The sequence below is a fragment of the Scardinius erythrophthalmus genome (assembly GCF_964197995.2).
Source record: "Scardinius erythrophthalmus genome assembly, chromosome: 3".
NCBI lineage: Eukaryota > Metazoa > Chordata > Actinopteri > Cypriniformes > Leuciscidae > Scardinius > Scardinius erythrophthalmus.
The window spans coordinates 40,051,540-40,079,102 of NC_138223.1; the positions used below are offsets into that span (position 1 = coordinate 40,051,540).

At 37.6% G+C, this 27,563-nt stretch overlaps 2 protein-coding genes across 4 annotated transcripts in view; one reads left to right on the top strand and one right to left on the bottom strand.

Annotated features, from left to right (window-relative positions):
- Positions 1–20,485, top strand: part of tbck (TBC1 domain containing kinase) — a 53,770-nt gene extending 33,285 nt beyond the window's left edge. Inside the window, exons 23-26 of one of the 2 annotated variants that reach the window (XM_081362418.1) lie at positions 3,066–3,241; positions 16,198–16,373; positions 19,314–19,473; positions 19,604–20,485. In XM_081362418.1, the coding sequence (XP_081218544.1) occupies positions 3,066–3,241; positions 16,198–16,373; positions 19,314–19,473; positions 19,604–19,714 (623 nt within the window). In that variant the 3' untranslated portion in view covers positions 19,715–20,485. The remainder of the gene's footprint in view (positions 1–3,065; positions 3,242–16,197; positions 16,374–19,313; positions 19,474–19,603) is intronic. The other variant, XM_081362417.1, reaches the window with a different exon arrangement.
- A 2,553-nt stretch (positions 20,486–23,038) lies between these two features.
- Positions 23,039–27,563, bottom strand: part of npnta (nephronectin a) — a 54,806-nt gene continuing 50,281 nt past the window's right edge. For both annotated transcript variants that reach the window (XM_081360590.1, XM_081360589.1), the window contains 3 exons: positions 27,026–27,124; positions 25,354–25,613; positions 23,039–25,269 (listed from right to left, as the gene is read on the bottom strand). In XM_081360590.1, the coding sequence (XP_081216716.1) occupies positions 25,159–25,269; positions 25,354–25,613; positions 27,026–27,124 (470 nt within the window). In that variant the 3' untranslated portion in view covers positions 23,039–25,158. The remainder of the gene's footprint in view (positions 25,270–25,353; positions 25,614–27,025; positions 27,125–27,563) is intronic.

A 27,563-nucleotide genomic window follows, 5' to 3' on the forward strand; every position in this document is an offset into this window, starting at 1 on the left:
AGACTTTTCTTTTTGTAATCAAGCTCTCAAAAATTATATAAAAATTTGGATTTAGATTGATCAGCCAATATATCAGTTATCTGCTTTCAAATATAAAGAATTATCGGTTATCAGTATCGGCCAAAAATTTCATATTGGTGCATCTCTATCAAAAATCGTATTTTACCCCAAACTTTTGAACAGTAGTTTAATTTATATTTTTATTTAGTAATTTTTAAGTGTAAATGTCCTGTTAATTGAACCAAGCAGACTTAGTCATGGCTCAGTGCTGATATAATTCGTTATAAAAAATCTGGCCACTAGTTTAACGCGAAAAGGATTCACTTCAGTTATTCCTCAGGTACCCAAAAAATTACCATGATAACCATTTGTTTACACCAAAATATTGTAGTTACTAGCGTTATTGTCATTACAAGCATAATAATAATGTCTGTTCCACATCCTGTAGAGGCTGATTTCACTCCTTCAGTCATAGTGGATGAAGTCAGGAGAATTTAGTAGTGTGTAATTTAGTTCTTATCCAACTTTACTACTGAATCCAGATGACTCCTTCAGGCATGTCTATTTCATGCCATGTGAAAGTCAATATCAGTGTCTGAATAATGTCTGCATCTAATACTGTGACGAAAGCTGTGTTTATAAAGATGAAATGTGGAATGCACAGCCAGACCTGTCTTTCAAATGCATGGTATTTGTCTTGACTACAGTGGGAATTCTGTGCTAGAAGGCGGTGGTGTTTCATGCAACATTCATGCATTGTGACTGAATGTCTTTACTCATTCCCCAGTGCCACTGTGTTGGGTTGGGATTCGAGAACCAGTTCTTATGGAGTCTGGATTGTATGTGGGGCAAACATGTGGGATGTCAAGGACCCCTAGTGCATGCACTGTTCTCAGCGATTGGGAGGATTATATGTAAGAGTTACGGCTGAGGTGACAAGGCACCATATTGCTGATATGCGCATGTCTCGAACCTCCAGATCCATATGTCATTCCTCATCTCTGCGTCTAGATTTGGGTCAGTGGAAGGAGGCACAGGGAGGTGATGGTTGGAGGAAAGGCGGATCATCTGTCAAGTCTCTAATGCACTGACTGATTGGTGCCTCATCTCTCATGCTGTTTGCATTCATCCTCCTCCTCTCTCTCTCTCTCTCTCTCTCTCTCTCTCTCTCTCTCTCTCTCTCTCTCTCTCTCTCTCTCTCTCTCTCTCTCTCTCTCTCTCTCTCTCTCTCTCTCTCTCTCTCTCTCTCTCTCTCTCTCTCTCTCTCTCTCTCTCTCTCTCTCTCTCTCTCTCTCTCTCTCTCTCTCTCTCTCTCTCTCTCTCTCTCTCTCTCTCTCTCTCTCTCTCTCTCTCTCTCTCTCTCTGTTCCAAAGCCTTGTTTGCCATCTTAACTGGAATGAGCCTTATCATAGGTGACTGATTTGAAACACTGCATGCTACTGACTTAATTTCAGTGCAGTAGTCAAGTTCCAGGCTTGAAAATTCATCTAAAAATGTTTTTTTTGCATTATCATTTTTTAACCTGACAATGTGTAAAAATTTTAAGACAAACGTGAGTGCTGAGATGCGATGGTAATGTGTAACATTTATAAAAGATTTCTATTCCAAATAAATGCTGTTGTTTTGAATGTTCTATTCATCAAAGAATCCTGGTCTCCACAAAAATATGAAGCAACACAACTGTTTTCAACATTAGTAATAATAATATATGTTTCTTGAGCATCAAATCATCATAGAATGACTTCTGAAGGATCGTGTGATACTGAAGACTGGAGTAATGATGCTGAAAATTCAGCTTTGCGTCACAGGAATAAATTACATTTTACATTTTAAATTACAATTTAAAACAGTTATTTTAAATCGTAATAGTATTTCACAATATTGAAGGTTTTAGTGGATTTTTTATTAAATAAATAAAGCCTTTGTGAGCATTAGAGACTTCTTTCAAAAGCATTGTGCTCTATAGGTTCAGAATGGAATATAAAATCCATAATCTGTAAATGTAGTAAGTCACAAAAAATCTTGGTATCATGGTCTTTTCTTGCGTTAAAATGAAGTTTGTAAAGTTGTGACTCATCCCAGAGCTTGTTATGATTCATGGCTTAAGGATTTTAAGAAATACATTTTTTTAATTAAAAACACCTATGAAGAAAATTATTAGGAAAAATACCTTTTTATAATCTCCAATTTCTGGATTTTGTTCACTATGCTTGTCGCAGTGTATTGCATTATGAGATTGTCTGTCTTCTCTGCAACTGATATATGCGATGCGCCCTACCTTTTAGAGCTGTCACGTCTGTTGCATTACAATGATGTCTTAAAATGCTAGCAGCAACTTCTAGCACAGCTCCTCTTTCACTCTCGCTCAGTCTGTCTTGCCTCTATACTACTGTAGAGGACAGTAATCTTAGCCCCTCAGAGTAAGTCCAGTGTTTATAATCCAGTATTCAGATCATATCCTCTTAAATAAAATGAAGCTGTCACACTCGGCTTGATTTGAATAGTAGACCAAGCATGCTAAACCATTTCTTTAGGGATACTTCTTTCGCTAACAGGATAGAAAGCGAGTGAGATAGCGAGAAAAGGATTCCTGATTTGTTTATATCCATGTGAATCCCTTTTACTCTAATCTCCGGTTTAAGGCTCATGGCTCAAGAGAGTTCGCTTTGCATTTGAAGGAAGCAGTTGAATCTCCTCTTCATCTGTTACTGTGAGAGTGTGAATGAAGTGTTGATGTCTTCACTAAATTTCTTTGTGACTGAATGAAGCATTGGCAAGAAGTCAAAGTCTCTGGATCATTTGGAGGGAAACTCCAAGGTCATCCAAGTTTAATTAGGCGGAAGTTAGACAGTCTGTGATTCTCCTGTGGCTTTGCCAAATGAGCATAAAGTTGCTGTTCTTCTTAACGCTCTTATGATATTTAACTCGCCCAGAACTGCAAGTATTCATCAGCTTAGGACTTGCGTTGAAATTATGAACATTATGAAATAATTTTATTGAGGATCACCATCCTAAAGCATGATTGTTGTGAAGCAACACTTCTCTCTTTCCCGTCTTGCATTCAGAGATCGACATTGAACGCTGTGTCCGGGAATCCATCAACCTTTTCTGCTGGTCTCCTAAAAGTGCCACCTACCGTCAGCATGCCCAGCCAAACAAAACTGCCAGTGACAACAACAGCTTCGGGAAAACACCTTCCTTTTACTCTTCGGAATATCAGGACCTGACCAAAACAGACCTGGTAAGTGTCCTGAATTGATCTTTGACCACTAAGTGCCTCATCTCCATAGTCAGTCTTCTCAGAAAGAAGGTTTGAGTGAATCAACTTTTGAAAGTAACATGGCGCTTCAAATAATGATTTTATCTGTTATATCGTTACGCCACCTGGTACTGTTAAAAAAAATGTATTTGGCATTGAATTATTCATTCAAAAAATGGTGATTCATCCAGTAATGAAACAATGAAGTACTTGTACTTATACTTATGTGAGTCGTTGAATCATTAATTCAAACAATTTTTTTACAATAATTCATTTAGATTCATTAAACACTTTAAATAGACTGCACCAATTAACATTTGTCAGAACCTCTTATAAATTATATGTTATTTTGTTTAGTTGTCTGTTCAGAATCGTGGGAGAATCGTGATCTCGGTTTGAATTAAAAAAATCGTGATTCTTAATTCACCCAGAATCATGCAGCTCTACTGTAACCAAACTGTTTTTCCTTCATTATGGTGAATAAAGGGGTGGTTTATAGTGGTGAAAGGTCAACAACTAACTTAGAAACTTTCTTTCTTTCTCTGTTGCATTACTGTCACAAGAGTAGTTGCTGTTGAAGATACAAAGGTAAAACTCCTAAACAACAGAGTGACCTTTATTACAGTAATCAACTTCGACATCTTGCCGCGTTCCTTTTGCCCTTTTGGACTTTTAAAAGATTGCTTTGTGCCGAAAGGTAAAGTCAGAGAGTACGAAGGATGGAGCCAATTACTCACTGCTGATCAAATGATCCATGAAGGTTTGAAGTCAGAAGAGTGGTTGGTTTATCCACTGATGATTTCAGCCACCCACTATCTTTTTCCTAATGAGATGCTTTAGCTCGCTAATAAACACTCCAGTGCCTGCCTATAGCCGAGGTAAACTGGAAGATCTTAAAGCTACACTATGCATCTCTTTTTTTTTTTTTTTAATTAACAAAATGCAAGTAATGAGTCAGTACATCATCAGTCCTTCTTCCAAAATGTGTTTTTGTCTTACCCTGATTCACTGTGGTAAGCCTATTATAAATGTTTATATTTTTGACCTGACGGGATGGTTGTCGGAGGAAAATTGCGAACATGTGTCGCATTAGCTCGTGTGTGTCTCATCATATCCGTAAATAGAGAAAGGTTGCTCCGGCTACTTTGATGTGTGCTTGGTGTGTGAGTGGCAGAGGTTAGTTCTCACAACGAGTTTGAAAGGTTGAGATGGAGCAGCTAGATCTCGAACCTTAAAGGGGTCATATAATGCCATTTTTGTACAAGCTAATCTGATTCTTTAGGGTCTAAGTTAAAAGTTTGTAATATACTTTAATTAAAAATTCTCATTAGTATTGTAAGAAAACACTAATTTTACCTGGTCAAAAACAGCTCTGTTTTCAGCACGCCGTTTAAGTGCATGTGTCTTTAAATGATAATGAGCTTTGCTCACCCCGCCCCTCTGTTCTGTGCGTACACCGTTTGTAACACAATAACCATAACGCGTTGTTCATTATAAACGTGGGATTATGAATTATATTGATATCGTCGTACATAGAAAACATGCCGTAATGTCCCGGAGTGTAAAAATAGCCGCATTCATCGTGAAGCGTGCAAGCAATTTGCAAAGATTAATATAAATATTAATATAAAGGTTAATAAAACGTTACACTCACTTTAGTTCTTCTGGAGGTGCAACAGGAACACGAATAGTTGGTACCGATCCTTTTTTCAGGAGCAGCTTCTTAGCAAATAACCAGCTTCATACTGATCCTCGTTTGTAAAGCAGTCTGGTGAAATGATTCGCGCAAACATGAAAGCATTGACGTTGATCGTGGGGAATATTCCCTTCGAAAACAAACTCAGCCACTGCGTCTTCAGCGGTTCGAAATTAGAAACATCAAAATGACTGCTGTGTTCCTTATTACACCCAAGAACAGAACACCACAATCGCTTAGAAGCCATTCTGCTAATAGACAGCGTTCCAGTGAGTATCAACAATGACGCGCGGACTATGATGACAGACAGCTCGCTCACGAGCGAGGGCGGGACTGTGTTGAAATGCTGCTGTCAATCACAAATCGTGGGAGGGGCGTCCGACCGTGTGACGTCACTAGGTCGAACGGCTTGATTTTAGATTGGAAAACATATAAGGAGATTAAAAAAAAAAACACTGAATGGATTTTTATCATTTTATGATGGTTGTGTACAGGCACTGCCAACACACATTTCAGTACAATCAACTTGTAAAAGTGCATGTACCATTATATGACCCCTTTAAAAAAAATGCAGAACAGAGGAGAGTCTGCTGGCAAAAAGAGAACGCGACAGAGCAAGAATCAACATTGGCTTGGCTTTTCAGAGATGGCGAGAACTGAGGGATTTGAAATGTTGTAAAAGCAGATGATGCTGTTTTTATTACTCAATAGGTGTAGTCCGGCTATCACCAGACCAAGCTCAATCTTTTAAGATTGAGCATTAGTCTGGGGAGTCTGCTCTGTATTTTCTACTGCACAAGAGGCGTGATCAACTGGCATAGTTCAAATGACTCTGTACGCAATTGGATAGTCCTTCAACCAATCATAACAAAGATCCAGGTGACGTACTTTGCAGTGAAAACTCCAGACAGGAAACGTGTCAACAAACATGTTGGTTTGTAGCATTGATCAGCGGTTTGCAGGAGCAGCGATGGCATCGAGCGATTTTTGCAGGTTGTGCAAAAAAAAAAAACGTGAAAGTGAGTGGTATTTACACCCATTCGAGCGATTTGTTTGCTAAACTAAAGAAGCCATTGAGCATCGTCGAGTGGTTAAAAGGAATTGGATTGGATTAAACCCGCCAATAGCGCGCCAGGTGGATAAGCCTGTTTGTGATTGGTCCCCGCAAATTTGTAACGGAAGCAGGATAGAAGAATGTACAGGTTTCTAGCCTGAGCTACAGGGCGAAATCAAATCGGGCTGGGTTTACCCAGTCTACAACATGTGAGTAATAGGTAAGGTATACTTTGTTGAACAGATAAATTGCAATATGTAGCTCTGACAGAGTTTATTGAGCATTATCTATTATGAAGAGTCTTTTTGGTTGTTGTAGCGATGTGCTGGAATTTATTTTAAAGGAAGTACCATGTCTATTAATGGGTATAGATACAGTAACGTCTTCAACTAGTCAGCTTGTGATCCTTTCCATCTAAACTGGTTATATCTCTTAAATGTTTTGAGTAGTAGGATAATCTCTTTGTTAGTTATGAGTTTTGAGAAAGGACCATATTCATGACAGTCATGCAGAGCCGAAACACAACCAAAACAATGTTCTTCTGCAAAATGCACGAAAAAAGTTTTGTTTAGGGTCAAAAGTTACATAGTGTACCTTTAAAAAAAGAACTTTTAGAGGTTTTATTTCAGATGTGTATTCATAAGTAATCTGAAAAACACAAGGATAGAATATTTGCAAACTAATTACATAAAATATTCGGATGGCTATCATTATTGTCTGAGAAAGTTTGGGTATTTTGTTTCACCCAAAAAATCGACCTATACTCTGAATTTCACCCAAAAATTTATATTCAGGTCATTCAGGTTTAGAACGATATGAGTGTGAGTAAATGATGACAGAATTTTAAGTTTCGTGTGAACTATATTTTGGACTTTGTTTGAATATTTCATAGAAATGCATAATTCACCAATAAATCACATCCTCCAGGTGTTGTTGAACAGGTAGCAAAGTTGGAGTTCAGAATTACGATTTCAGTTCAGTTATCATTTCCATCATGTTAATGCATAAATTTCAGCTACATTTGTTCTGGCTTTCTGTTCTGCTGGAAACTCTCACATGTAGGTAATAGGCATCAGTTGACCTCAGTTTCCTCTCATGCCACCATTAATTTGTGAAAGTAAGTCTTAATGCATGCAAGACTTCAACCCTTACCCATAAATATCTCATTCTCTGCTCTCATCCAACCTTTATGATGACCTGACCTTCTGATTTTGCTCGTTACTCTTCCTGTCGTATTATGAAAATCTCCTGGTTGACATATACTAAAGAACAAAGGTACTACGAAGACTTTTCATATTCTTATCATAAGCTAGTTTCAACACATTCAGCTACTGTTTGTTGTTGAGAATCAATATGTATAGTATACAATAACAGTATTAATAATATTAATAATTAACCGTAATATGCAATACAGTGCTGTTCAGAATTATTTGCCCCCTTGGTAAATATGATCAAAGATGGCTATAAAAAATAAATCTGCATTGTTTATCCTTTTGATATTGTATTTTTTTTAAATGCAAAAATCTAACTTTTTGTTGAAGTAAAATAATTGAAAGTGGGGGGAAAACACATTGGGAACAATTATTTGCCCCCTTTTATTAAATACTTTTTGCAATCTCCTTTTGTCAACACAACAGCTCTGAGTCTTCTCCTATAATTAGTTTGGAGAACACCTGACAAGAGATCAGAGACCATTCCTCCATACAGAATCTCTCCTGATCCTTCAGATTCCCAGATCCATGTCTGCGCTTCTTCTCTTCAGTTCAGCCCACTCATTTTCTATAGGGTTCAGGTCAGGTGACTGGGATGGCCATTGCAGAGCTTGGTTTTGTGCTCAGTGACTCATTTTTGTTTTGATTTTGATGTTTGTTTTTGGATCACTGTCCTGTTGGAAGATCCAAACATGGCCCGTTATAAGATTTCTAGCAGAGGCTGTCAGGTTTATATTTTTTTTTTATCTGGTGGTATTTGATCGAATCCAATTTTTATCCCTGTGTGCACCAAACCCATGTTGAGTGTTTGCTGCCAAAAAAGCTCTTTTTTTCTTTTTTCTTTTTTCATCTGACCACAGAACCCGTCCGTTTGAAGTTCCAGTAGTGTTAGTTACTTTTCAAACGTTCTATGGATTTATCATATTTGTCTTTTACAGGATGTCGTGAAATCATTCAATTGCATTTCTTAGCACCGATGTGACTGGTGGTGTGTCATGAGGATGTGAGATGTATTTCGAGTCACACTGAGAGCGTCTATCTAACCTCTTACCTTTTTGCGCCTGGCTCTCTGTTTGCGATTCATCAGCGGTTGGCCCAAGGCAGTGCTGCGCTTCACAAACCCTCATCTGTTGACCTAATCTCTCTATTCTCTGACTGAACACAGCCTGATGTCTGGAAATGCGCTGCTTCAGTGATATCTAGCTATATCTGTATCTGTGAAAGGCTGATAAAAGCTCATGGTCTCTCATGCCTACGCACTCACACATACATTTACATTTAACCGTCTTAGCAAATGCATTCTTACATAAGCAGTTAACAACAAGTGGCAATAACCAGCTAGAAAGCATCTCAAGTGTGATTTGGACTGGTAAACAAAAGGTAGTAGCTTTGAACCAAGAAGGTTTGAATAGAATCTATTCTCAGTGGAAGTTATGAAATTAAACCAAGCTGCTTAACTAGTCTCTTAAAGGGATACTCCACCGTTTTTTCATATTAAACTATGTTATTCCCTTAACTAAGACGAGTTGATACATACCTCTCTCATCTCAGTGCGTGCACTTAATCGCTCTAGCGCGCGGTGACACTTTGAAAGCACTTAGCTTACCCCAGTATATTCAATGGTATCTAACAGCAATGAATTTAGAAGTGACCAAACACATCAGTAAAAAGTCACGTTTGTTCTATTGACAGAAGTGAAAGGAAGAGGATCAGGCGTGACTTTTTACTGCGCCGAGTCGAAGTACTCGCAAAAGTGCTATTCCGCCATACATTATAGTTATCCTTTTTAACCCGCTTAGAGAAGCGCCACGTTTTATTTTGTGTCACCATACTTGGTCGTATAACTATTCGTGTAACTGTTTTGAAATAGGGAAAAAACGTTGATGTGTTTGATCACTTATAAATTCATTGCTGTTAGATACCATTGAATATACTGGGGTAAGCTAAGTGCTTTCAAAGTGTCACCGCGCGCTAGAGCGATTAAGTGCACGCACTGAGATGAGAGAGGTATGTATCAACTCGTCTTAGTTAAGGGAATAACATAGTTTAATATGAAAAAACGGTGGAGTATCCCTTTAACTACTCTATTTCAGACGAATTTTCCTGGGTCATATAAGGCCATTTGAGTTCCCAATGTTAATTTCATTTCTATTTGGGCTAGTATTAATGCATACCTTGCCATGCGTTTTCTCTGTGCAGTATGACTGGTTTTCTCTTGGGTGGTAAATGGTGCGGTTAGATTGTCTGCTGTTGATTGTCATCTCCTGGTCATTAGAGCATGGTGAGTCTCTCTCTCTCTCTCTCTCTCTCTCTCTCTCTCTCTCTCTCTCTCTCTCTCTCTCTCTCTCTCTCTCTCTCTCTCTCTCTCTCGCTCTCTCTCGCTCTCTCTCGCTCGCGTCGGCCATCTGACAGGCGCCATCACTAAAGCCTGACTCCAACAAGTCGGAACTTGCAGCCAAACCTTCTGTCAGTGTGTGTGTGTGTGTGTGTGTGCAATAGAGTTGATGATACCAGTGCCTTCAGCTGATTATGAGAAACATCATGTGTGCATGGCTGAATGCGTTTTTGAGCAACACTAAGTAGTTGTAGGTGGTGTCGCTCTGAAATTGCTGTCATGATGAACAGTAATAACCACAACATGCCTTTTATTGTGATGGTGACTGACTGCAATAATGTATAATCAGATGGTCATACCTGATATGGATGCATAACACTGCCTAGATTTGATTTGAAATGTGTTGCGTAAAAAGGCAATACATTTCTGTGATTGAATTAGAATTTCCCAGATGATGTGCATCATTTGGTGCAAGATGGAAACTCAAATTCAATAAAATATTTTGCTCTTTTCTACACTTAACTAATTTAACTTGTAACAATTAGAATGTAATGTTGTCTGAACTGGACTGATATGTTTATGTAAGGGTAGAGAAATTGTAATTATAATGCATTATAAGACCTGTCTAGATTTACAGGAGAATCCCGAGGCTGTTTGAGGCTCATTTCTGAGATTTAGTCCTTAAACTTCTTCAAACAGTTCAAACAGTTGCTCATGAAAGTCTCAGCCATTAAACGCACAGTAATGTCAGTCCATTTTGTGAAGAATCCCCCTCATTTAGTCTGACTTTACTAGCTGCTTTTAAAGGCTGTTCATGGCTAGTTACATGAATAAGCTAGTTTACTCAATAACAAGGTTCTCAGTCACATGCCACTCTAAAACAAAGAGCCTAAGAACTGTGGGTAATCCTCTTAAAAACATTCCTTTTAAGCTGTGTACATGGCCTTTGTGTTCACCTGTTAATAATCGACTGTTGGAATGACAGTTCAAATGACTTCTCAGTAAACCGAGGTCATTGTTACGGCCAAATATCTCGAAGTCAGTGGACCTGTATTTTATTCTCAAATATCATTGTAGTGTACTCTATAGTCTTTATGAGACAGTTTTTACCTTATGGTTCCCAGCATCCGCTTGGGTTCGGATAAATAATGCAGATTGCATTGTTGTTGGGCTTTTGAGTTAGTCGTGTGATCTTAATTCTGCCCTTAGTATGTGGGTGTTTCACTATCATTGTGTTTCATGTGTTGGACATTAAGGAACCTGATATCTGTAATGATCTATCTTCCAGCTCTGCAAAAGTAAATAAGTAACAAAAATAAACTCAATATTTAACTGAATATATAACTGAATACCACTTCTGTCCTGATTTCTATGAAGGGAGGGTCTATGGGTGGGTAAATGTATGGGTTTTTTCAGATCTTTCCATCTAATGGACAACATAAGCTCACACAATTTACATATGAACGCAAGCATTAGCTTTCGTTTCTGCTCTGAGAGCCGCAAGACCAGCCGAACTCTGTGAATGTGTGTTAGAAATCAGGAATGGTGAGAGAACATTGTGCTTGGTATGTTTTTCGTCTTCAAACCAAACTTGGGTCGTTAAATGTTTACGCATTCGTAATGTTTACGCATTAAGTCAGTATGTTCAGAGTAGGCAGTCAAACGCATTCGATCACATGAGTGTTTACACTACGAAAGCAATCTGGTCGAATGTGTTTTTGACTACCACTAGAAGTGGTTGAAAGTGGACAAGCTCAAAATGTTTCAGACCCTGTTAACACATGTATCTAGTGTTGTCCACTTGTGATCCGATCGACCAAAACGCATCTTAATACCAAGGAAAGACAGTTTTCCCTCGCCAGTGATGCCTTTAACTTTTTCACTAATTATACGGCACTATTTTTTTTGTAAAACTGATTTATTATGCAAAGCACCATGCAAATATATATATATACATTTTCTAATATTGGGTAGAAAAAACTACATAGTAATATTTAAAATTACAAATATACAGTACATGCAATGGCTATACAAAACTAATAATTCTGTTTTATAATATCATGCTTTCTATCACACGCAGTACAGTATATGGGTCTGAATACTGTACATAAAAACATATAGCTTCCTTTATATTTTAGGAATGGGGTCCCTCACTAGATAATCGTATATCAACAGAAATGTAATAGTCGTGCATGTGAGCTGATTGTTTTGCGTGCAGCAAAATACCTGTTTTTCTTACTTTGTTTTTGTAGTATAATCCAACAGCTTTGATTAGATGGACTGGTGCCACTTACTGTATGTGGCCTTGCGGCTGCCATGCTGAGCTCTGATTGGGCAGGAGGGGAGAGCAAGCAGACCATGGTCTCATTTCTTCAGTCTTGGATCTGTCTTTTTATTTGGATTCCAGACTTTGTTTTGAGACTCTCTGATGTGCGGCAGCCTCAGCACATCACCTGCTCCAGTGCAGCCAGATGCTGGATGGTTAAATGCCTCTCAGGCATCACAGGGCATCGTCGCACCACTGAATTTATGCCAGATCTCCATCCTTTATCATTTTTGATAAAAGATAGCATAAATTTTTTGACAGCACCTGTCATGTAGATGTTAAGCCTTTCAAACACACGCCTGTTTTCAGATTTGCACTGGTAATCCTTTTCAGACCGTAAATACCCAGAGGAATGTTTGCATGGATTTGATTATTTCTGCATTGTTAAAGCCAACTCATTTCAGCTTTGAGACGAAACATTTACCATTTTGACTTGGTGATCAGACCAGCTCTGTGGCTTTCGATTCTCTTGGCCGTCTGCGAACCCACAGAGCATCCAAACAGGCAAGTTTATGGCCTATTGAAATGTCACCAGTGATAATAAAAGGTCAAGATTCTTGCCTGCATTTAGAGTTTCTGAAGCCAGAGCACAAGGGCCTCCTTTAGGCAATGATGAGAATGCCACGAGCCCTGCGGATCTAATGCACTTTAATACCAGAACCCATTGGACATCAGCCGCCCTCCATTCCTCAAGCTTACCTCTATTGCTAAGGTGACCTCATAGGTAATTGGCTGCACTCTGTGGGAGGCTGGTTCTCCGTGACTGATTGGACTGATTTCATGGGCTACTGAACATTGACATTTACGAGATATCCCCCCACATCGCTGCCCTTCCTGTGCTGTTGCCCTTTGTTTCAGAGTCCTGCACTTAGAAGTGTGGAATTCAGCGATAATGCGGATTGATATTAGGGCTGCGCGGTATGACCGTATATGCCGTGCACCTGCTGGTGCTTTTTACAAGCATAAGATGTCACCAATCAGTTTCAAAATCAATTTCAAAATGTACTTTATACTTACACTACCGGCCAAATGTTTGGAATAATAAAATGTAGTTAATGTTTTTGAAAGAAGTCTCTTGTGCTGACCAAGATTGCATTTATTTGATCATAAATATAGTAAAAACAGTAATGTTGTGAAATGTACAATTAAAAATGAACTCTTTTCTAGTTTATTATATTTTAAAATATTATTTATTCCTGCGATGGAATCAGAATATTAGAGTCGTTTCTGAGGGATCGTAGATCATCATCAACGTGACACTGAAGACTAGAGTAAGAATGGCTGCTGAAAATGAAGCTTTGCCATCACAGGAATAAATTACATTTTAAAATATATTCAAATATTTGTTTCTCTGATCTAATACGGCTTTGATTCTCACATGAACTTTCGTGTACACTTTTGGGGATTTCATCTCAATGCATTTTTGGTTCCCCAAAAAAATGTCAGCGAACAGTTCTTAAAAGAACCAATGGTAACACTTAATTGTACAGTGTCCTTATTACATATGTTACATGTACTTACCATAGTAATAACGGTAAATTATGCATAATTACATGCAACTAACCCTCAACCAAATCCTAATCCTTTCATATCCCTATAGTAAGTACATGTAGTTGCTTAATATTACTCAGTACTTAAATATATGATTACACTGTAACAAAGACACCTTAAAATAAAGTGTAACAGAACCAATTTTATTAGTGTGAAGAACATTTTTAAAATCTAAAGAGCCTTTTTCACACTATAATGGAAATGGAAAGGAAATGTTGTTGGATGTTGAAGGTTTATCATGGAACCATAGATGCCAATAAAGAACCTTTATTTTTGAGAGTGTTAATTTACCTCATTTTACTTCTTTTTTTGCAATTGCCAGATGCTTTTCTCTTAAGAAAATTACATTTCATTCAATGTACACAACACAGTTGAGCTAAAGGAATGCAGATGTTTGAATATATTTCCATCTTTCAAATGGAAAACAGGATAAAAATACTGCTAAGGAAAATGATTTATATATACATAAAAAAAATCATTATTGTATCATATATTAGATTGGTCACAGTGCCCACCCATTTTTGTGATCCACCCACTCTCTGTTGGTACTGTAGATGATTTCCTCGATAATTTGGCCTAAGTGTTGAGGTGGAGGAAAGATATGCAGGAACAGTGAATGTTATCCACTCATATTGTGCCTATTAAATTGGTCCTTCCTGATAAAGATCTAATGTGCCCGAACCTAAAGTGCCAATTAGAGCTATGATATTGCTGCATTGCTATACTTTTTAGTCGAGTGGGAGAAATTATATTTATGTGAGAATGAATAGTCTCCTTTTGAGTTCAGCTGGTCCATTTTCTGCTCTGTTAATGATCGGGATGTGGCACAGATGGAGAAATTTCCAGACAGGTGGGCTCCTTACATGTTGAGACTGGATAGCGCTAATTGCCCCAAACGGGCTGGGAAAAACAGGGTTTGATAATGGATCGAATGTAGCGGGGGACCAGGGCATTGGCTGCAATGGTAGGCCAGAAAAAGTGCGTCTTGATTTAGATTCAGGCCATTTTGGGCACCCTGTGTAGACTTAAGCAAAGATGCCACTTCTGACATCAGCTTGTGGCAGAATTTCTAACAGTTAACTGTGAATTAAGCAGCAGTATTTTGGATACCCTTGAAGGGTCGTGCTGCACATACAGGTAGGCTGGTGAGCTGTCGCTTGAATAAAAAATAGCTAGTCTTATAGACTTTTAACTTTAAGGTAAAAATAACCTATTTGGCCAGGAAAAGACCATCTGACTGACACAGTTTGCTTCGTTTTTACTTGTGGTTTAGGGTCAAGTGCAATAATCTCAGCCTTTGCAATCTGAAAAAAAAGGTTGATTAGGAAGTTGAGACCAAGAAAAAAACTTGTGTACCATAATGCTGCAAAACTGTGTGATTGCTTTGATGTGTTCACTGAATGTGAGCTGGTCATCTTGGCTTTTTTTCACCTCAGGGTTACAGCTGTGTTTTTTGAACCGAGATGGAGAGAAACTGAGGTAGAAGCCATCTTCAGCAGCTCACTTTTTACATGTTGAGCTTGAGGTGTTGATTATTCATTCAGGCTGAGGTGTCCGAGGGATATGAGATCACATAGGTGAAAACGGATAGAGGCATGAAAAGTAGCCCTGACTTCTGTCGACATGGCAGTGAAAAAAAAAAAGCTATGCATTTTATACAATGGAGAATGGTATCGGACTGAGTACAGATCCTTGAGGGATACCAGTATCATCAGGGTGCAGGAATTTAAAGGGGGAGTGAAACACTCATTTTCAGTCAATCTCATGTTAATCTTGAGTACCTATAGAGTAGTACTGCATCCTTCATATCTCCAAAAAGTCTTTAGTTTTATTATATTTATAAAAGAAAGATTGGCAGTTCCGAGTCTTTCCGGAAAAAAACGAGCGGCTGGAGGCGTGCCGTGTGGGCTGTGCTTACGCGCCGATAGCTAACAACACACAGACATTTGAAGCAGACAAGCAGTTTTACTCACCGTCTGCGGTTCCAACGCACGACCGTGAACCTTTATCATTGGGACTGCTCCATCCTTAAGTATTAGACGATCTGCAAATCCGGCGTCGAACTGGGCTTTGTTTATAAAACAATCATCGTCGAAATGCAGGGAACAAACAGTCTTGCACAACTCCGTTGATGCTCTGGAAAAACAAACTCCATCCACTGGTCCCTTAACGCCGGGTTCTTTGGGAATCTGTGCAGGGATGTCTTGCCCTGGCAACTAAAAACCCACTTCTTTGGTGACACTGACTTCCCTAAAGCCGAGCACAGCGCTATGATGATGGGCGAACTGCTTTCCGCTCTCTTGCTCTGGTCTACGGTTGCGCGCGCGCCCGCGCTCTTCCGATAGAAGTGCCCTTAGGACCCATTTAAGGAAATTCCGCCCCATCTGACGTCACACATGCCCATACTCGAAAAAAACTTTCCGAAACTTGTGACAAACCGGAAGGAGCATTTTTGGCACAGAAATACTCCTTCAAACTTACAATTTAATTTTTGAAACTTTGTCCATGTTTAGCATGGGAATCCAACTCTTTAACAGTGTAAAAAACTCAGTATGCATGAAATAGCATTTCACCCCCCCCTTTACCATATGCATGTGTTTTCTTTGAATATACTCAATGAGTCTTCACTGTTTTTCCTGCTCAACACTTACACAGGCTAACATTTCAACCCACACATCATTTTCTCTCACACTTTTTTTTTTTTAAATACCACTCACTGCTGCAAAAAATCTGTTGTTTTACCACTCACTTCTTTGCACCCTCAGAGCCGCGAGCCACTGAAGCTGAGCGAGCTGAAAGCAGAAGTGTCTCCGCGTATCTCTGTGGAAGACCTCATTGACCTGTGTGAGCTGAGTGGACCGGCTTGCTTTAAAACTCCTGCCAAGAGGGCCAGGAATGGGAAACCCAAGATCCTGGCAGTGGACATCCGAAGCCTTGAAGAGTATCCTTTTAGTCTCAATAATAAATGCAAGACTCTGCAAAAACAATTTTTTAAGAAAATTATTGAAATGATTTAAAAATACAGTAAAAACAATAATATAATGTAATGTATTACAATTTTTAAAATGTAGTTTTTATTAAAATGTAATTTATTCCTGTGATGGTTAAGCTGAATTTTCAGCATCATTACTCCAGTCTTCAGTGTCACGTGACATTTAGTTTTATTATCAATGTTGAAAACAGATATGCTGCTTAATATTTTTGTGGAAAGCATGTTACATTTTTTCAGGATTCTTTGAATAATAGAAAGTCCAATAGAACAGCCTTTATTTTAAATTAAAATCCTTCTTTCCTAATTTCTCACCGATCAATTTAGTGCGTCCTTGAAATAAAATATTTCTTTCTTTCAATGAAATCTTACCCCAAAGATTTTATCGGTAGTATAAGTATAAATGTCTCTTTATTTTTAAGATATTAATAGTATTTTAGATATAGATAGCATTTTTGTCTAGTTTTCCTTTTAAGAGTAGGATTTTTTGCTGTCTATGTATGGCCCCTGAAAGCCCAAGCTAAACATCAGAAAATCGATGTTAGAGACATCGAAAAATGTAGAAAGAATTGTCAGGCCAACTCCAGGCACACTTCCAGACGTGAAAAAATCTATTTGTAATGTACTTGCAGAGTTTCCATAGTTGTGTTTCGTTGTTTGAAAGGATTCATTTAGAAGTTGGCTAAACTCTTAAGTAGATAATGTAAAAATCAGATTAATTGAAAGCAATAAGTCAGAGCCTAAAGACAGATTGGTGTCTGTTGCTAGTAGTGAAGGCCCAGTGGAATGTGTGGGAGAGCATTACTGTGGTTAATTTGTTTTAAGAGGTTTGTCACCGTTTCCATTAGCGCAGCTGTAAGTAGATACACGATAGCGTACACAAGCAGGATAAGAGCAATCGTAATACATGTATACAAGGCTTTCAGGGAAAACTGAATGTAAAAGCTGCTGATGTAGATATTCATTGTTCTCTCATTTTGTATTCTGTACCTTTTATGGCCATATCAATATTTGATATGAATGTTAGACAAAGCCCTTTCTGTTTTAAGGGCCGTTTAAAATCTGCATGAACATTTTCTCATCCTCTTGAGAAATGGAGAAAGGTCTTGTTAAATGTTTCTGAGAAGTTCCACTCGTTTTTATTGAAAGATGTAGCACAAATATCACTGATTGTAACTTTATCTATGGAGGAAGGCAGCTAAGAAGTGTTATTATTCAGTTATTATTACACTCTGCCCTCTTTTTCTTTTCCCATCTCATCTTTCATCTCTTTGAGACGCTGATTAAACATGACCAAGACAAGTGCACGCAAGAGCAATGTCCCAAGGGACTTTATTCAGCTCATATTTTTTTATCTTGTCCTGCACACTTTGTTCTCTGTCTCATTCTTTCGTAGTGCTGCAGTGGGTTTTGGATGGAGTTGGACGGTTTCCACGAAGCCCATAGATCTGTGTTGGGTTTGTTCTGTAAATCCAGTGAACCTCACCTGACACAATTACAAACGACCAGCTCAAGAGCTTACAAGAGATTGTGTGCTGCTTAGATGTCTTACCACAACACATGTATACCAAAGTACCTCTGGGTATTCACTTAAAACACCGTAATGCTCACATTAGAGACGAACTCTATAATGGTCTTCACATGTTTAATGTGACACAGTTCAATCACTCTCAAAGCCACTGGGCGTTAACCAGTAACCAAACTTGATCTAAATCAAAGCCTCCTCCACACTGCAAAAATATTATTTCGATAGTCTACTTTAGACATTCTACTGACTATATAACTACATGTTAACCCTAACACTACCAGTCTACTAATACTCTAGTGAGAGTTAGTTGACATGTAGTTGCAAAGTTACTTATAGTTAATGTCTAAAGTGGACTCAAAATAAAGTGTCCTAATCCTAAAGATAAAATAATAAAAATGAATGATAAAAATAAAATAAAATCATTGGCAAATAGGTTTTCCTTGTTTTAAGCATCAATCTAAGATTGTTTGTGAGGTTTTGTACGTAAATTTGTGTTATTTTTTGACAAAAAAAAGGAATAGTGTAAGAAAAATAAACAAACTTCATGATAAATTCTTATTATCTTTCATCATTTTGATTCTCAAGTATATTTATCTTGGTTTAAGGATGCTTAAATATTTTTTTCTTAAAAAAAGAAAATGCTGATGAAGAAATGTATATTTTAAAGTCTGAAAACAGTTGCACTTTATTTTAAGGTGTCTTTGTTACAGTGTAATTATATATTTAAGTACTGAGTAATATTAAGTAACTATATGTACTTACTATAGGGTTAGGGAGGGTTTGGTTTGGATTAGGGTTAGTTGCATAATTTATAGTTATTACTATAGTAACTACATGTAACATATGTAACAATGACATTGTAAAATAAAGTGTTACCCTGAAAACTTTTATGATATTTACATTTGGTGAGCATTCCCAGTTGCACCATTTTCATGGTTTCCACAAAATATTAAGCAGCACAACTGTTTTCAACATTAGCCCCTTTTCCACCGTTCTCGTTGCCTAACCTTTCTATTCCGTGCTGATCCGCTTTGAGGCTGATTTTTTATTTATTTTTATTGACTTTTATGGACAGTTACATAGAAACTGGTAGACGGGCAACAGACAAGTGACCAATCTTGAGTGGCGACGTCACTTCAGTTCATCATATCAGAATGATTTCTGAAGGATCATGTGACACTGAAGACTGGAGTAATGATGCTGAAAATGTTAAATATTTTAATAATTTTTTAATTTTAGTAATTTTAAATAAAAAATTACAAAACAGTGATTTTATATTATTATAGTATTTCGCAATATTACCGTTTGTACTGTATTTTGATCAAATGAATGCAGTCGTATGACCCTTGACCGCCCGTGTGCAGCTTCAGTCGCGGTCACATCCCAGGCAGCATTAACATTCCCTACACCTCCACGTTTGGGCCGGAGGGAGAACTGCTCCAGTGTCCCGCCACCAGCACCCTGGCCGGATACAGATTCCGTGTCATCGTGATCCTCAGCAACATCATGAAGAATGCTACCACGGTAAGGTTATTTCATCCTCCTGCTGATGTTTTTTAGGAAACGCATTCACTGCAAGTCACTTTATATTAGACTTCTGCGATATGCATAAAAATGAATAATAATCACACGTTTACTTCCTTTTCTCCTGCAGTTTGCTGCTCACCTGGTGAAAGTAAATTTCCCTCGGGTTTGCGTCTTGGATGGTGGCATTAACAAGATGAAGTCCACTGGCCTGTTAACGGTCCCATCTCCGCAGATATAACAGTGTGTGCTTTGATAAAGGGAAACTGTTTGAATGTCATTTACATGGTGCAAAACGTGAATACATTTCTCAGATAAAAAAAAAAAATCTTCTAAACTATGTCAAGAGTTCCCCGAAAGGCATTATGCATGTCAGCACTGAAAAGTTTGAACTTGAAAATGCAAACAGCTGCTTGAACTTCTGGGACCAAACCAATCAACAAAAATAAAGTTGTTGTTTTTACTACAGCTGTTGTCATAAAAGCCTGATTTCATTTCTCAAAAGTCACTAAGTTGAAAATTCCTGTTTTAGTATTTATTAAACTGTTTACTTGAGTCTTAAAAGGGTCATGGACTGCAGTTTAAAAAATGTTTTATGTTTCCTGAGGTGCACTTATAATATTAGTATGATTTTTACATAAAAAAATGTCATAATTTAGAAATAAAAGGCCATTTTCTACCCTGATTTTAGCCTCTGATTTGAAGGGGCGTGTCTGCTGTGAGACTTCATTGTAAACGCCCACTGCTGTGATTGGCTAACATCTTTGCATATTAAATAATGCAACTCTCTTGAAATCTTTTACTATGTTTTTACTGTAACAGCTGTCGAGATTAACTAATCGTGAAAAGCGTTGAGCATTATATTTAGACTCCTGTTGCATGAAAGGTTTCAGAAGTAGGTTTTGATTTGATTCTATAGAGGCGGTCTTTTGACGCACTGTTGCGTCATAATGTGATAAAATTCCAAACGAGTCGTTTTCAGAGCTTGAATTCAATAAAAGCTGTAACAAGGACGTTTTGAGTTCTGACTATTGGATACTGGATAATTGGATCATGTTGATGATCCAATCAATGTGAAGTCCACATTTTCTCTTATCGAATATCCTGTTTCACTCTGAAATTCGTGCCAGTACAGACGAAAAAATAGGTTGCGAAGAGGGTTTAATGGGGAAATTTGCAGGCACCTTGTCCAAAAAAAAAAACTTCCAGAGAAAGTTATGATAAATGGTGGATGATATTCTGTGGGTAAAAGCGCCTAATTAATGTCTAGGCCAATCCAACCTGACAAAAAGGTCTGGAAAATTTAAATAACCACATTAGTGTAGCAAAGGCTTTCTTCGAACGCATCGCGACGGTTGATGTGAATGGGCATGCAGAATCAGAAATGCACTGTGGGTTCCAGTCCTGTCAGTTAAGAACAGGAAGAGGAGATAAAGTGGATTACTGGATATTTGAAGTCTGGGGAAAATACATACCTGGATTTTTTTTTTTTTTTTTTACATTTTCAGCATTCTTTAGTGTCTGCAAAGTTGCAAAGCACAAAGTCCACTCCAAAGGGAGTTATTCGCTATATCAGTGCGCACTGTTTCTAAACTCCCTGAAACTCCTTAATTGTAGTGTTTAGTTTTCTTCCGGTAACAAACATGTCACAATATTCCTCATTTAAATAATTCTCGAGCAAGGCATATGCAAAATAAAGGTGCAAGGCCTGATAGTAGTGTGCTGAAACTTATGATAAGGGGCGTGACATTTCCCAAACACGCTGGAAGCAGTTGACCAATCACAACACACTGGTTCAGCCGACCAATCAGAGCACAGCGTGCTTTTCAGAAGGAGGGGCTTCATAGAGACAGGAACTAAACAGAGCGTTACTGACAGACTGGGAAGAGAGGTGCTGCAACAATGTCAAATAAGTTACTTTAAAAACATTCAAACATGAAAACCTAGCCAGTCTAGTAGACTTCAAACTCAAGACCTTTAAAACCTCTTTAATAAAATGTAGCATGTATGTATGTATATCTTCCTATTTTGAGTCAAAAGTACAACCTAAATGGTGGTAAAAATATGATGGGATGTTTTTTGGAAGACCGTAAAAGAAATTGTTTACCCAGAAAAATAAAACTGTCATCATTTATTCACCCTCATGTCGATGCACACCTGTATGAGTTTGTTGTGTAGAACACAGAATGAGATATTTTGCATAATTTGCTAAAAATTACTTTTGGCACACAATGCAAGTGATGGGGACCGAAGCTGTTTGTGAAGGAACAAACTAAAACTTGAATCATTATTAGTTGAAAATCTTCCCCTTATTTGCTTCTCATTTATATTCTATTTTGTTGCCTCTAAGAGGCATCTTTTTTTTAACGGATAAAAGTGGCAGGACATTTTGCGTAGCATCTTTTGTGCTCCATGGATAAAAGTGAGTGAAATGAGTGATGTATATTTGATTTGAACCTTTACATTAAATGTCAAGTTACAAAGCACCTTTATCTGCTTCCACAGATGTAGTGAGACCTTTCACTTTTCAATCCAATACAGTGTTGAGTTTTTCATGAGATGGAAAAACTTGTTTGCTGCTAAGAAATCAGAACGGACCAGAAGGTCCTGGCAAAATGTTTCCATTATGCAAGAATTCAAGGTTTGCTGGAGGAAAAATATGGAGTTATTAAAGTCTACAGCAGGTTAGTGTACCAAATAAAGTTGCCACTGAAAGTACATTCTTCACTTCCACTGCTGCCGTTTCAACAGTAAGTTCTGAGCCAAATGTGCTTATTTTATTTTCCAATTTCCCCTTGGGGATCAATAAAATGTATATTTTAGATAACTGCTGGATTTTGAACCTCATTGCTGCCCGGCCCCAAAGCATAAAGGAAGATATAAAACAACACTCATCATTCTCTCGTACTGGTTGTAATGTGCCTTCAGAGGAACACAACTCTACAAGACTAAGCCACTGCCAGCATTTTTGAGCATTTTCACAAAACTTTCATGGCCCCCAGAATATATATCTTAATAATTAATTATAACAAATATTATGTTGTCATTAATATTATTTAAAACAACTACCACAATAGTGTTTTAGATTAGATCAAAATGCAACATATTTAAAATAATAAGTATTATTTACAATGGGACTTCTATTAAATTGCTTCTATAAGGAGTTTCATTGGTTCATATCAAGGCCATTAGATGGAAAGAGTAGAAAGAATTAAATTGGCCTTGTTCATGCATGGAAGATGCAAGCAAGAACAAATTCCTGTGCAAATCATTATTGAATTGAACGCAATCCCTTTACACAAGAAAGCTTTTTTGAACGATTAACACAATTGTTCTGCGCGGATGTTTTTCAGACTCTGTTAGTCAGAACAATATTTCTCTGGCACAAAAGCAAAGAGGGTTTCAATGAGGGTGACTATTATCCGAACAGATCGATTTACATTGAAAACCACTATAATGACTATAAAACTCCATAATTAATAAACTATATATATGCTACAAAAAAGACAATATAAAGTGCTGTGCAAGCATCGTCCCATGCAGGGAATCAAATTAACAGGCAAATCGTTTGGTTCATTTATTTCCAGCATCCAATCTGATTTAATAATATAATTTGACTTTCCAGTTCTTCAAATGAAAGAGAAGATAGTTTAGGAGAGCTGGTTATTAATTAAAGCTGTGTGTGCAAAACAACATGACAAAAACTTACAACTCTACTTAAAAAGCTGCTCTGAATTAAGTTATTACTCCCCAACAAGAGTAAAAAATACAAGACATATTTCATGTTCACGCCTTTTAATGTCTGGAGGTCGTTGCTTCATCTGAATATTAAACCAAGATCTTTCATAATCAACATACAGTCTTAAAGGGTAACCATGGTTGTGATGATCATAAAGAATGGCTGATACAGCCATTAATAAGAAAAATTCAGAACTGTTTACTGGTTTGTACTTAACAATATACGTCAATAAAATACTGGGTCGTGTGATGTAAACATTGTCCTGCATCACTTATACGATGAAGAATTCACATATATGTGCACCTACAAAGCATATTTGAAATATATTTATATATATACACGTGTTCGAATACATTTACAATAATACACCAAAAATAGTCACTCAGATTAGCTGCAAACTGGGCTAACAAATTACGTACGTCGATTTTGACAGGACATCATCATCATTCGGGTGACGAACAGCTGAACTGGGCAACTTACATTTACAACGGCACGATGGCGTCTGCTCGACAGTTTGACAAAAAGATTTGAGGTGGGAGACAAATTTGACATCTACAAAATTAAAATGTAAAAAAAAAAAACATTTCAAACATTTTAGACATCTCATCCATCAGAGCGCTGCATTGATGACATATTTTTGTAAGTCATTACTCTGATTCCCTTGACAAAAACCCTAAAGGATTTTTCCATTGGCTTTAGGATTATTGCAGAAAATAAGCTCTGTGAAAATCCAATGAAAGTTTATGATTCTTACACGTTTTGTTCATCATGATAATCTTCACAAATGAATACAACCTTTGGGGATTTTGAAGCCTAAATATAGATACAATCAACAGAAGTAAAAAGCTAAACGGTCACATGACTTCAACATCATCGTCACTAAGCTTCCGACAACTCTTTTCAGTATTCAGACTTTTTTTCGAGTTTATAAATTGTTTATATCTTGTTTATATTAATTGTTTATATAGCGAGTTTATACCTTGCAATTCTGACTTCTTTTCTCCGAATTTTGAGATATAAACTTGCAATTGCGTGTTATAAACTCCAATTCTGAGGGAAAAATAGACAGATTTTTTATGAAAATGTTTACATCTCACATTTCTGACTTTATAACTCGCAACTGCTGATTATAAAGTCAGAATTGTGAGATGAAAAGTCACTATTACGCCTTTTATTTTTTATTCGGTGATGGAAACAAGCTTCCACAGTTTCATAATAAAGCAACATTTTGAACAAAAAGCAGTTGTTGTTTTTTTTTAAAGACTACAACATGCATAAGCTTTTATCGTTTGTTTCTGCTCTTTTTCGCCTGTGTTTTGTTCCGGAGATTAAGTACTCTTTCAGAAGATTTGTAACAGCGCCCCCTACCGTATAACAGTGAAAAGTTGAAAACAGAAAGTTGGAAAATTCCGTCAATGGAAATAGTTAAGTAAAACTGAGCCAAAGTTCAGAGAATATTCCCTGTTAGCTGGGTCATGTATAGATGAGTTACCTGTTCGGCATAATGATGTTTAATGCCCCCCAAAATTTCTGTAGTCCCATTTAGCCACTTGTTAGCAACTGCCTTTTTCAAGACAAAAGCTTTTAAAATATCACAAGGATGTATTTACTGATGTACTTTATGTTGTAGAAAAAAAAAACATGAAAATATCTTGAGCTTTTCTTAACCACATTTAACTACAAACCCTTTGAGAAAACCCATTGACTTTGAAACGATGGAACCGGACGTGCTAAAATGCTAACTTGTTTCGGGGTTTTGGCCTACAAAAATACGTCGTCCCTACAGCACTCAACTGAGCACATGCACTTGTAGCCATTGAGGAAGGCCAGGGGAAGTGCACCCATAACTGACAGGAAGCCACATCCCTTTCTGTAAGGTGTCCGTCTTCCTAGAGTCCCGTGAGTAAAGCTGGCGTTAAAAGTCTCTGTTCATGGTGTTGTCGGTGTTAAAGTCTCCTCAGATTGTGCTCTTCCTGACAAGAACCTCGTTTGAGACTCACGTCGTCCAGAGCTATTTCGCCCTTGCGGCCTCTCCGCCGCTCGCCCTTCACGATCACCTGTAGTGACATAAATCAAATAACACCTTGGTGAAACCTTTTGAGACATTCACAGACGTGAGTGTATTCAGTGTTGACACTTACACTTTCTAGGCCATTGCCCCAGATGGTGATCTGCGTGGACCTCCAGCCGTTTCCTCCCGTTCGACCCCAGACCGCGGGGCTGTGCTGCCGTCCCTTCTGTACGAACACCTGCAGCATGCCCACGTGGTGGCCCGCCATGTTGTGTCTGAAGGCCAGGCACAGGTTCCCCTCGTTCCAGGGCGTCGTCAGGGGGAGGATCAGCTGAGCGCCACGCCCACCTCGCTTCTCTCCGCCCTCAGAGATCGTTAGGTACCGCCCACCTGCCAAAGAGATCATGACGGAGACAAGCCGATTACGTGCATTTCAATATCAATTTCAAAATACTTTATTTGTCCCCAAGGGGCAATTAACGAGAGTCACGTTAACAGTTTACATAAAAGCCCAGTGTGCACAGAATACATATTAAATATAATCTGCTTCAGGCAGATACCTAAAAAAAGTCTAAAGGTCCTTGCACACTCTTGCACGTCCAAAATTTTCGCACGTTAACAAATAATACGACCTTGTGTTATTCTAATCACGCTTAAACACCTCCGAAACTTTTCGTCCGTCATACAAAAATTCGGATCGGGTTCGATTTTCTGCGTTTTCCGCATCCGTAGCAAGCATTTTGAGAGGTGTTTTGACAATTCAGAGCCACCGATTCACGAATACGAAAAAATGCATACGAAAATTTCGGACTCTGTGCAAGGACTTTAACCATGAATAAACAAAACATGTATAAGAATGAATAAATACGTAAATATATACTGTATGTATATAACTGTGTGCAATTAAAAATAAAAATGTCACGGCATGGTAAGCTAAAAAAAAAGCGAATTAAGTGCACTATTACATGACACCAATGTACTAACAACGGAAACGTTTTTCCTTGGCTTTTTTCACACACAGATGACAGCGTTGTGAAAACTGATCCGCGAAAACGTTTTAAAAACTCTGTATTCTGCTGCCAGGCCAGTAGTTGGCGTTGTCACTTTGTAAAGAAAAACTACGCGTAATATGCATGAGCATGACTCCACCGTTTTCACAAACTCGTGTTTTTGTAGTTTACACAGATTACGGTATCGGTTTCAAAAACGTGCATTTTGAAACCCGGTTTCAGAAGTTTGTGTTTTCAGGCCCCCAAAATGCCATTGCCACGTAAATAAACGGGCAAAAACGGTGTCGTGTTAACGACCCCTAAAAGGTTGAATTTCTTAATTAAAAAAATATTACGAATCTTTTGGGGTAATCTTTTATTAATAAAACAGGAAATAACATCACATTTAAGACCCTCAAGAATTTCAAGGGGATAATAACTTTTTTTATGGAATGGTAAGATTAGTTTAGGTTGATATCTCAACAATATTCATATTTCAAAAATGCATGATAATTAAAAAAATAATGGAAAAAAGTGTACCTTGAAAAACTTTCTTTTTATCATCGTTTTTAAGATTTAAATGTGGAAATACTTACTATACATAATGGTTTCAGCACTTGACCTTTTTAAAGTCATTAAATAAATACGTTTTGAAAACATTATTACAGTATAAAACTGATGATTATTACAGTATGAAAAGACTGCATTTCTGTGAAAATCAGCACTTTTTAATTATTTTTTCTTTTCTTCATCTGAGAAATTCTTATTTCCCATTGACCCAATAACTTTTTATATAGAAAAACACCATAATACCTGAAGGATCTGCAGTCGTCTCCCAGTGAAGATCTCCCTCTCTGTGCTGGATCCATCCACAGAGACCATGAGTAAAAGAGCAGCTCAGATGGCCCGTCTCTGTGGAATATGACACAATTGATCAAAAAATAATTTTAGAAATTACTCTGAACAAAAATATTTGATCATGAAACTGGGAACAAAAATATTCACTACAACCAGTGTGGGAAAATACATTTTTGTCCTACAGCCACGAGGATCATGAACCACTCAGAATTGAATTGAGAATGCACGAGGCGGCAAACAAGGCGGACATTTATAATTTGAAGGAGAAACTGAAATAAAATAAAATTCAATTTATAATTTATAAAAGTATACTTGTCAATAAAGCATATATTTTGTCTGTATGAATTACTCATACACACAAAATATTGGGTATTTCCAAAAACATTAGATGATATTAATAATTTAAAATAATCTTTTTTTAATTTTTCATTTTCATTTCATTTAATTGACTTTCCTTTTGTGGAATAAAGAATAATATAACTGATAAATGTAT